The 12,500-nt window shown below is 40.4% G+C and overlaps 1 protein-coding gene across 3 annotated transcripts in view; it reads left to right on the top strand.

The window, feature by feature from the left end:
* Positions 1–12,500, top strand: part of LOC113651840 (guanine nucleotide exchange factor VAV3) — a 93,111-nt gene that overhangs the window by 20,964 nt on the left and 59,647 nt on the right. For all 3 annotated transcript variants that reach the window (XM_047810739.1, XM_047810738.1, XM_047810740.1), the window contains exon 2: positions 3,100–3,216. In XM_047810739.1, coding sequence (XP_047666695.1) covers positions 3,100–3,216 — 117 coding nt within the window. The remainder of the gene's footprint in view (positions 1–3,099; positions 3,217–12,500) is intronic.

Raw genomic sequence — 12,500 nt, 5'->3', positions numbered from 1 at the left:
GGATCTAAATGGTGTAGTGGGTTCTAGATGATGGGGTAGATTGGGGTAAGTTTTAAATGGTGTAGTGGGATCTAAATGGTGTAGTGGGTTCTAGATGATGGTGTAGTGGGTTCTAGATGATGGGGTAGAGGATTTAAATGGTGTAGTGGGTTCTAAATGGTGTAGTGGGTTCTAGATGGTGTAGTGGGTTCTAGATGATGGGGTAGATTGGGGTAGGTTTTAAATGGTGTAGTGGGATCTAAATGGTGTAGTGGGTTCTAGATGATGGGGTAGATTGGGGTAAGTTTTAAATGGTGTAGTGGGATCTAAATGGTGTAGTGGGTTCTAGATGATGGTGTAGTGGGTTCTAGATGATGGGGTAGAGGATTTAAATGGTGTAGTGGGTTCTAAATGGTGTAGTGGGTTCTAGATGGTGTAGTGGGTTCTAGATGATGGGGTAGATTGGGGTAAGTTTTAAATGGTGTAGTGGGATCTAAATGGTGTAGTGGGTTCTAGATGATGGTGTAGTGGGTTCTAGATGATGGGGTAGAGGATTTAAATGGTGTAGTGGGTTCTAAATGGTGTAGTGGGTTCTAGATGGTGTAGTGGGTTCTAGATGATGGGGTAGATTGGGGTAGGTTTTAAATGGTGTAGTGGGATCTAAATGGTGTAGTGGGTTCTAGATGATGGGGTAGATTGGGGTAAGTTTTAAATGGTGTAGTGGGATCTAAATGGTGTAGTGGGTTCTAGATGATGGGGTAGATTGGGGTAAGTTTTAAATGGTGTAGTGGGATCTAAATGGTGTAGTGGGTTCTAGATGATGGGGTAGAGGGTTTTAAATGGTGTAGTGGGTTCTAAATGGTGTAGTGGGTTCTAGATGATGGTGTAGTGGGTTCTAAATGATGGTGTAGTGGGTTCTAAATGAAGGTGTAGTGGGTTCTAAATGAAGGTGTAGTGGGTTCTAAATGAAGGTTTTTTTCTGAAGGCGTGGTCTCTCAGAGCAGACGTTTTTTTTTCGTGAACGTGTTTCCATTAAGGAGGCGTGACCAATCAGTGAAATAAGATATTTTGGTCCTTGAATGAGGCGTGGCCTTTCAGTGAAAACCTTTTTCAAAGAAGATTTTTCTGGATGAAGGCGTGGCCTTCTTGAGGAGGCGTGGCCATTCTGTGAAACGTATTTTTCTATGAAGAAGATGTGGTCTTTCTTTTAGTGTTTTCTTCAGAAAGGATGTATGGTCTCAGTGAAGACGAAGGGGTGTGGCCAACTTCGTGAACTGGGTGTGGCCTCTGACATGCTTTATTATAATAAAAAGCAGTGTGTTTAATTAGAGACTAATATTAATTAGAATAGTTAATCTCATCCTATTTACATTCCATTTAATCAGAGATTCAGCTGATGCTTTTGGCCACGCCCTTATTTTAACACTGAGTTAGGGATACACACACACGCACACACACACACACACACACACACACACACACACACACACACACACACACACACACACACACACACACACACTTCGTTTCTAATTCAAACTAACAGCTGAGTGACTCCATGCCAGGAAATACAGTAAGGGATGAGCTCATGACTGTGTGTGTGGGAGGGAGGGACAGAGAGAGAGACACCAAGAGGGGGAGAGAGAGAGAGAGAGAGAGAGAGAGAGAGAGAGAGAGAGAGAATAAAATTATTTGCTAAATCACCATATTACTGTCTTCAATAGCGCACACCATTAAAAGTACATAATTTATTTTGTACTTTATGTGAAAACGCGATCAGACTGATTCCGACTGGATACCAGAGAAATAGATCTGATCCTGTAAAAGATGGAGACGTTTTTTAAATTTGGATTCCTAAGGTTTATTTTTTTTAAACTGGAGATGTTTAGATATAACGAAATGGGCTTCTTTGGATCGATTTGATTACGTGTGACTTTTTTGCTGTTATTTTGTTTACATTGTGTTTGAGTCTATGTAGCTGAGCAATTGAGGGTTAAGGGCCTTGCTCAGGGGCCCAACGGTGGCAGCTTGGTGGACATGGGATCGAACTCACAACCTTCTGATTGGTCACCCAGCACCTTAACCACTAGGCTACAACATGCCCAGAATGATACTCAGTGTTTTGCTTTAGCTTTAGTATTAGTGCTAAACATGGTATTGTGCCATTTCTAGTGAAAACACTAGATTCAGATTCAGACTCCGATTCAGACTCCGATTCAGACTCCGATTCAGATTCAGACTTATATTCAGATCCAGGTGAGAAATAGCATGATATCACTTTATCTTTTGAGATACTTTATACTAAATCCTTGAGTATTGTTTGATTTATTTAAATGAAGCATTTCACAGTTCAACTCTTTACACTGTAAATCTAATTAATATAATAATGTGTCACGGTTGCAAAGGACTACAGGACTACATCCCATCAGCCATACGAACTGACTCATATGAAAGTAGACACTCAGGACTGTAAGAATGTGTAGAGTTTCACCACTATTTCTGTTTTTCTCTACAATACTAGAGGTGACAGATTCATAGAAATGTTCGGTTCGTTTTTTCTCCACACAGACGTTTGTATCTTCAGAGTAAATGTTGATATCGAACCCATTTCTGCTCTCTGAGAAGCTCCGAGCGTTTGTTCATCTAAAAAGCAGCTCAGATTTCTCTTCAACACTAAAATTCAGTGTAAGATCATCAACAGAGGGACAAACACACGTCTAAAACACACCGAAAGAACGACAGAGTCCTGATTTATTTTAGATCAGACTCACAGACACGACATCAGACGCTTCTTTATACTGAACGAAAATGTTTAGAACGCTTGTATTCTATTAAAAAGAGTTAGGTAACATCTTGTTAATCTCCACCAGAAATGATCAAGAATTAATATTGTTTAATATAAACCTATTTTCCGAATCCAATTCTTATTTTTATGGCTCTGATATTTTGGACCATTTCCTCTGATACACACTCCACCATTTCGTCTGATTCCTGTTCCAGGCATCAGATGGGTGCCGTCTCCATCTCGGGTGTCATCGTTTTGTCCTGATGATGTAATTATTATTTCTGATTTGATGTGAATTGAAAAGGGAATTAAACCGTGTCGTTGTCTGTGTGCAGTTCTTGTGCCTGAAGAACATCAGGACCTTCCTGTCGGCGTGCTGCGAGGTCTTCGCTATGAAGAAGAGCGAGCTGTTTGAGGCTTTCGACCTGTTCGACGTGCGCGACTTCGGCAAGGTGAGCCGCGTTTCACTTTCTCTGAACAGTGTGTGAGAAGGAAAGTGAAATCCCAAACCAAACGCTGATGTGTCGAGTCAAAGTCCTTTCCTGACCTCTCGCTTTTCCTCTTTAGATTTTATTTCATCATTATCACTGAAATATTTTCTGTCCTTCACTTTATTGATTAGAGTTCTGTCATAGCAGCTCTGGCTGTAACACAGGCTGATATTTATATACAATATTAACATGCCCGCTGTGATGCGTGTCGTTTCTATAGCAACGGCTGATTCACAGGGATGTGTACATTGCTGTTTCTATTTTAACATGATAAGCGGCATGTCTTTTTTTTTTTTAGAGAGAGGTAATAACACTTTATAGGAGCTATAAGAATAAGTGAGAACAGGAACTAACCGGTTTTATAGACGCTTATGTACATGAAGTGTAAATAAATGGGAATAAAAAAAGGACAACGTGTCACTCTGGAAGCTCTGGAAAGTTTTAAGAGGAATGAAATGCTGAATTTTCTGGGGATGTGCTGTTACTGGAAATAGTGTCTCTGCTTCATCAGAGTGCTCTGGCATTGTTTGTTTTCCCTTAACTGCGGAATAGGGCTGGGCGATAAAACGATAACGATTTGTATCGCGATATACATGTGATCGATATCAATAAAAAAGGTGTTCGATAAAACGTTCAATATTTTTTATTCTTTGGCGGAAGAAAACACTTTGCGAAGCAAGTTTGGTTGCATTAACAAAGGTGCTCACTCTCTGGTAACCTAGCAACGTAGGGAGTGATACGCTAAGAGCCAATCGTGTAACAGTATCGCGTTTGGTTGCACCATATCGTCGTCTCGTGCCGGTCTGCTGGATTCCTCTTCAGTTAACTGGCGACTGATGAGCAGAAAATGAGCCGCAGCGAGCGAGGAAATTGTAAATAAAAGAGGAAATCCCTAAAAACTATGTTTTTTGATGTGGAATTACACGTAAGAAACTTTGTTAATGACACTAACTGAAGTGGAATTTGACCACATTTGTATATTTTGTTTAAAGCCATTTTGTTTTGGTCAAAATTGATGTTTTTATGTTGAATTTATTACTTAATGACCAGGGCTCGTAGTCATGACAATTCTCAGGGTATAGAGTTTCTCCTGGTGACAAAATTCTAATAAAATTCTTAGAATTGTGGGCGTTTCCTCTTACAATGGAAGAGAAGATCTCATAAACCCTTAAAAGAGCTCATAGAATGTTAGGAGCAGTGAGGAAGACTTTTAAGAGGATGAAGAGTTTGTTTATCAGAGGAGAAAATGTCTGAAAGGAGAAGAGACATGTTGTATACAATATTTAATAATTTAATTATTTTTGTGACCAATCAGATTAGATGTTAGAACATCTCTAATATAATCGATCACGGACGTACCCTCTAAACGATATAGACTCAAATATCTTAACATAGAGACAAAGTAAAGGTTTATAATAGACCAGGTTTTTAAAAACGCTCCTATTTGTTATTTTTATTAGACAACCAATCACAATCACTAGAATGCGACATACCCAGTAACAGGTTTAAGCTCCGCCTCCTCTCTAAGATAAAAGTTGTTGTATTTTCCTTGTTTAGAGTTGCTCTGAAATTCCTTACGAATCACTCTGAAGATTCATAGTTAGAGATTTTGAAGATAAATGAAGAGCTCTCTGAGATCTTTCTCGGAGTCTTTATGATCATCATCTCTCTTACTGAATCTTGATTCTTAATGAATTTTAATTTTTTTGAGCAGATTTTCAATTAATAATCAGCATTTTGTAGTGAAGATTGAAATAAAATAAAACATCAGTGTTGTGTGTTTAAGGTTCCAGACACTGTGCTGCGTCATCTCTCTCTCTCTCTCTCTCTCTCTCTCTCTCTCTCTCTCTCTCTCTCTCTCTCTCTCTCTCTCTCTGTCTGTCTGAAATAACGAGCTGTAAAATCCCATTAAAAACACGGCTTGTTCGGAGAACTCGCTTCATTTAATGAGTGGAAACTCCCGCACCACTCTGGCCTCATTTCACACAGTCAGGGCTGGTTAAGTTCAACTCCGTTACCACACACACACAACCACACGCACCTGCACACGTGCACACACACACACACACACACACACACACACACACACACACACACACACACACACACACACACACACACACACACACTTTACAGAGTAAGCAGTTCTTCCTAACTGAGCAAAAATCACATATCTGTCTCAATAATTTTTTATTATACATATTAATCATACATATAAGGAGCTGAAAATCCCCCCCAAAAATCCTAAAATGAAAAAGTAATAAATAAAGAAAAGTCTTGCTGCTGTCGGTCACTTCACCTCTCATTTGTATACAAGTAAATATCAGCTTTCTCACAGTTGATTGGCTCCACCCACTTTCCTCGGCCCACGGTGCCGTTAAATCTTATCTCAGCGTTATTTAATTTAAGCCTCTTTGTGCCGCTTTGCCTTATTGGCTTTTGGTAGATCAGACTATGGGGTGCGAAAACTTTTACACAGATTATGTTTTTGATACATTTTTTCTCCTGAACCTCTTTTATTTCACACCTGTGGTGGATCTGGAGTCTGTCCCAGGATCAGTGTGTGAGAGGGCGGTATTCATACATTCATCACAGGACACACACACACACACACACACACACACACACACACACACACACACGCACACACACACCTTCTAGTATGTTTTTGGGATGCAGGATGAATATGATGATATCAATATAAAGGTCTGTTAGGTATCTATAACACATTTAGTTTGTTACTTCAGTAACACAAAAACACCACAACTCTAAAAACACATTTATATCACAGGTTTGTCCGCTTTAAGTGTTTAAGCTCCGCCCTCTCCGTAACTGTATGATGTCATAATTCTCTAAAAGGTTTGTTACCTGATAGACCTGCCAGTTTATCTATTGTGTGTTTTTTTTTTTAGAAAACTTATAAACCACACTGACTGGAGTGGAAGTAAACCACATTGTGTAGTTTTAAACCCATTTGTCTAAAAATGACGACTTTTCCAAGGTCAAAATTGGTCTTCGGTGGTGGCTGACCCACATGGTCATCCACACACAGCAAAGAGTACCCTAGTGACCCCACATGGTCATCCACACACAGCAAAGAGTACCCTAGTGACCCCACATGGTCATCCACACACAGCAAAGAGTACCCTAGTGACCCCACATGGTCATCCACACACAGCAAAGAGTACCCTAGTGACCCCACATGGTCATCCACACACAGCAAAGAGTACCCTAGTGACCCCACATGGTCATCCACACACAGCAAAGAGTACCCTAGTGACCCCACATGGTCATCCACACACAGCAAAGAGTACCCTAGTGACCCCACATGGTCCACAAGCCCAATATTGACAATAAATGTTAAATTTAAAATAAATACAAAGAAACAGTTTGGGATTTTTTTCCCTTATCCTATTTATGCATGAATAAACGATCACTGTCAGGCTAGATAGTAAAAGAAAGCGATTACAACTTATTTTACATGTAAACATCATCGATACCAAAGTATATTTGAAATGTCAAAGGTATCACAATTTATGAAAAGTATAATCATATCAGTTAAAAGGTGTATTAGTGTAATTTCTTCATTCATTCATTCATTTCCTACCGCTTATCCGAACTTCTCGGGTCAAGGGGAGCCTGTGTCTATCTCAGGCGTCATCGGGCATCGAGGCAGGATACACCCTGGACGGAGTGTCAACCCATCACAGGGCACACACACACTCATTCACTCACACACTCACACACTACGGACAATTTTCCAGAGATGCCAATCAACCTACCATGCATGTCTTTGGACCGGGGGAGGAAACCGGAGTACCCGGAGGAAACCCCCGAGGCACAGGGAGAACATGCAAACTCCACACACACAAGGCGGAGGCGGGAATCGAACCCCCAACCCTGGAGGTGTGAGGCGGACGTGCTAACCGCTAAGCCACCGTGACCCCGTGTAATTTTTTACCATATAAAATGTAATAAAATTAGCAGCTAGCTCGAAACAGCTTGCTTTGTGCTTTAAGTTTCATCTCCCTTCAGTCTAACTTTAAACTAAATGATTTAATAGGTCATTTACTACACATTGTCATAGGCCTGTACATACTGTGGGTTATTAAGGCTAAATTTTACTACACACTCTTGCTAAATGGGGTAAACACACTTACTTTCCCATTTCAGATGTGTATGTTCTTCTAAGAAGTAATGATTTGTTGTACACCGATTCACACACTGACAGCAGACCGACTGCTTTAACCGTTCATTATAACGAATTGGCTCAAAGGAGTCATTAGGTCGCGAATCGGACTTTAGCGGCCGTGTTGTGTGGGAATCCTGGCTGTTAGGACATTGTGAAATATTTCTCAACACACACACGCACGCACACACACACACACACACACACACACACACATACACACAAAACACTTCATATCTGGATAAATATATATTTTTTGCGTTTATTTAAAGTTATGTCAGCCGCATGTGCGGAATGCTTGTCACAAGTTGTAAGAGAAGATAAGGCAACTTTTTTTTTTTACTGCAATTCACACCCAGCGGAAATTCAGCGAAAAGTCTTCCGACCTTTAGGATCAGATGATTTTGATGCAAGGGAGAGAGCAAAGACCGAAGACGGAGAGTGCCCTCGCGGGGGTGGGGGTGGGATGGTGCTGTGCACGTTCTCTCCGTCACTCCGTCGGTAGCCTGCTTCACTCACAAAACCCAATTACAGGTCAAATAAGGCTTTGGCGGGACAAAAAAAATTCAATGTAGGAAAAACCCTGTTTTCTCTGTTTAGAAGCAAAAATCTCAATCCCAAGCTTTCCTGCGTTCATGTAACCGTAACTGTTCGCTTCCCATCACGATCTCCAGAAGCTTATTACAGAAAGGGTTATACGTTTATCCCTGTGACGTATGTAATATACACCGTACAAATCTATGCATTAGTAATTCAAATTATTCCTATCTAATAAAATGTAAAATAATTGTAATAACATCAGCAATCAGATTCGTTATCAGGGTTTCCCACAGAAAATTTAGTTAGTTAAGGCGGTAGGGTTGGGCGGGTGGGCGGGGACAGGGGCGGGGCTTCTTTGTGAGATGGACTACAGACTCTGTACTACGTTTAACAATTATTAAAAACAGGCACGTGCAACCTAGCTAGCGGGTGAAGTACGCAAACAACAAAATCACCAGCTAACTTACGTTAAATTCGCAAGAACTATAGACTAATACAATAAATACAATAACAGGCTTAAATAAACCCCAAACATGAGTCCACTTACAGTTCTCACGGTCACGCGTTTTATCAACTGGCTAGTTATCCTGCAGACAGTGACGGACCGCGTCTTTCTCTCATTTCGGCCACGTGTGCTCGCGGTGTGAAGCACGTCCGCGCTATTCTCCGAGACGCACTTGACGGTCTTTTGTGCAGCGGAATTTATTATTTTTTTTGGACGACCTAGTTAAGGCGGTAGGGCTTCCCAGCTTAGGCGGGCCGCCCGGACTGCAAAGTGCTGCGGGAAACCCTGATTCTGAATGTTTTTTTTTTTTATATCACATTAGTGAATTTTTTTTACATTTGCTTCGTCTTCAATACAGTTTAAGTTGAAAGAATCAGTTGAGGGCGTGGCTTATTTCAGGGCCGTAAAATACGCAGAATTGTGTAATGAAGCAGACAGACGGTCTATGGCCTGGCACTTTAGCCGATCACAAATTGTTTAATTTAAACAAAACTCGGTTATAAAACCAGATTTAACGTCTTTTTTGAAGATCACAGAGCGCAGCTTTAATCCTGATGCCTGCCTCATTAACACCCGCTGGATTAAAGGTTTCACAGCAGGCAAGAAACAGAAAAATTCTGCTCATTAAGTAGCAAAAGAGACGTTAACCTGATGACGTGCTGAGATAAGTTCCTACTGTAATCCAACACACCTGACTGTGATTAGTCTGTTCATATGTGTTAGATTAAGACAGGGATTCATCACTGCAGGCCGAGACAGCTCCAGGAGCGACACAGACTCCAGTCATGCTTTATGTCTGGTTCAGACACCTTCAGACATTTCGAGACCTTCTGAGACATCCTGAGATGTCAAGAGAGATTTAGAAACATTATAGGATTTTCTGAGATGTTCTGAGACTGTCAGAGATGTTCAGCGATCTTCGGAGATGTTCAAAGACCGTGAAACATTTCCAGAGACATTTAGAGGCATTTTGGAACATTTTTGGAGATATTAAGAGATGTTCTGAGATGTTTAGACACCTTCAAATATTTACAGAGTCATTTAGATGAGTTCTGAGATTTTCAGAGATGCCCCAAGTTGTTAAGAGATTTTCTGAGATGTTCTGAGATGTTCAGAAATCTTCTGAGATCTTCTGAGATGTTAAGAGATGTTCTAAGATGTACTACGATGTTCTGAAATGTTCTGAGTTGTTAAGTGATGTTCTCAGATGTTCAGAGATGTTCTAAGATGTTCAGACACCTTCAAAGATCTTCAGTGACATTTAGAGGCTTTCAGAGACATTCTGAGATGTTCTGCGACGTTTGGCATTAACATGAAAGGTTCAGAAGAAGCTGATGTTTTGAAGAAAAAAAATTATACTCTCTGAATAGATTAGAGAAGTAAAACACACTGAGAAATGAGTCACACCAACAGCATCACCATGTCTCCAAACACACACACTGGGCCTCGTGTGTCACACATACGAACGGACTTATTCCTAGATTTTGAAGAAAGAAAAAGAAATTGAACTTTATGAGCTTCGCCTTTAATGGAGATTTGTGGGCGTGGCTCAGTGTTAATGAGCTGGCTGATCGGTGGTTTATAACATGCTGGAGAAAGAACATCAGTGTTACAGGCATCCGTAGTGTTTGTTCTCCAAAACATAGATTTTACTGGAAGATAGATAGATAGATAGATAGATAGATAGATAGATAGATAGATAGATAGATAGATAGATAGATAGATAGATAGATAGATAGATAAATAAGGCTCAACTCTTGAACTCTTGGGTATTATCTCATCGTGTGCTCATAGTTCAGTCATGTAAAAAGTGCTGATTTGTGATCAGTGGAAGTGACTCAAGACATCACATGGACTCACGTGCGCACTTATTTCCACACTTATCCAGTTCTGAGGAAATGATGAGGAATGAATTTCCTCCTTCTGCAGAATTTCTTCATCAGAACCGTTCTGTTCAGAACTAGGGATGCACCGATCCGATATTTCGGTATCGACGCCGATCCACGCATTTTGAGTGGATCGGGTAACGGTGGTGCGTGACCGATCCAAATCCAATACCCGTGGTCATGGGCATCGGAACCATTATATGTGGGTGGGACAGGACCCGCCCACTTTTTAAGACCAATAATATTGGACCCACCCACTTTTACCGTCTCTATTCAGCGCATAATGTCTTTTTTTTAATTACTTTTCAGAGCACCGCCAGTCGAATCCATTCTCCTTTAAGGAAATGCCCTAATAAATTAAACTCCATTCCGTGTTTTACCTACAGCATCGACCACGCTGCTGCTTCCTGAAATCCATGGGTGTCATAACCATTTATATGTGGGTGGGACAGGACACGGCCACTTTTTTATTTACCCGTCATGCCCGTCGTGGTTGATTAATGAACAGCAAACATCATAGACTATTGCTTAAACTTCAGAAAAATACACTTATATATTAAATTACATTAATGTAAATAATACAATAGAACATAAATATAATAAATTTAATGGGAAATATGTCGCACAGCCGCCCGCGACAGACAGCAAGTTTAGCGGGCGTCCTTTCCATTTACCTCAGCGCGTTAAACATGTCGCACATTTGGATGCGAGGTTTACTGTTTAATACATTTTAAATTGTGTTTCAAGAGTTCTAATTTAAGATTCACTTTAAAATATTGTCTTTTCTTTAGAAAATAATTGAATTTAATAATTGCAGTACATATGGTTTAGATTGTTATACCACTAACTGTTAAACGTACTGTTCGCTACTGCATTAATAGTCGTATACATTCTTTAGTTTTAACGGTAGAAAACAACACAGATATCGGATCGGTATCGGTATCGGCCGATACTGGCAAACGCCGGTATCGGAATGGGATCGGAAGAGAAAACATCCCTATGTATCGGTACATCCCTATTCAGAACCAGAAGCTTAGAGGATGAGACGCTCGGGCGTTCTTAGACGTTTTTGCTTTTTTCTACGTTATGGCACAGATCCAAGTTGTTCTCTCTTATTTGATTTGATTTTATGCTCTAAAAATATCAGTTTTTGGATGATTAGAGCAGAAGTAGCTCAGAAGTTGGTCACTTTGCTGCTCCCAGTTTAGCCTGAAAAGACAATGCTGTATGCTAGCATAAGCGCTATGCTAATCCCCATGATATCGTGTCAGTTCAGGGAACTAACATGTTTATACCAGCTGTATATACACAATATGTGTGTGACAGTCATGTAATGATGTATGTGTGATGTGTGTGTGTGATGTGTGTGTGTGATGTGTGTGTGTGATGTGTGTGTGATGTGTGTGTGATGTGTGTTCTGTCCTCCTACACAGTGAAAGTGATAGTATGTGAGTGCAGTAAAGGTGTTAGAACATTGTGACGTTTTAGGACACAGGATCCAGAGCATCCTACATTTATTCAGCAGAGTGATTGAAGGTTAAGGGCCTTGCTCAGGGGCCCAGGATTGGCAGCTTGGAGGACCTGGGATTCAAACTCACAACCTACCGATCTGTAGTATTAACTGCTTAACTGCTCAGCCTTAACTGCTGAGCTGCTACTTCTTCATTACCTCCTTATTCCTTATTCCACTTCTGCTTACTTATACATTACTAACATCCACACTGTAGGTACTGGAAGTGTGTGTAATTATCTGTGTAATAACATTAGATATCATTTTATTACACAGATCATACAAATATTTTTAGAACAGAGCAAACTCAGTAACCAAGAAGCAATGATTCAGAAGGGAAGAGTTAGAAAAAGTCACTTTAATGTTTTTTTATCATCATCATCATCATCATCATCATCATCATCATCATCATCATCGCTAACATATTCACCAGCACCATCATCATCGTCCCTATCATCAACATCATCATCCTCTTCATTTTGATCATCACCATCACCATTAACAGTCTGATTCTAATAATGTAACACACACACACACACACACACACACACACACACACACACACACACACACACACACACCTCACCTCCTATGTCCTTTCTGTCGCTCCTGCAG

This window comes from Tachysurus fulvidraco, chromosome 3, assembly GCF_022655615.1.
Source record: "Tachysurus fulvidraco isolate hzauxx_2018 chromosome 3, HZAU_PFXX_2.0, whole genome shotgun sequence".
NCBI lineage: Eukaryota > Metazoa > Chordata > Actinopteri > Siluriformes > Bagridae > Tachysurus > Tachysurus fulvidraco.
Note: the sequence above shows the minus strand (reverse complement) of the source record. Positions and strands in the feature narration are given on the sequence as shown.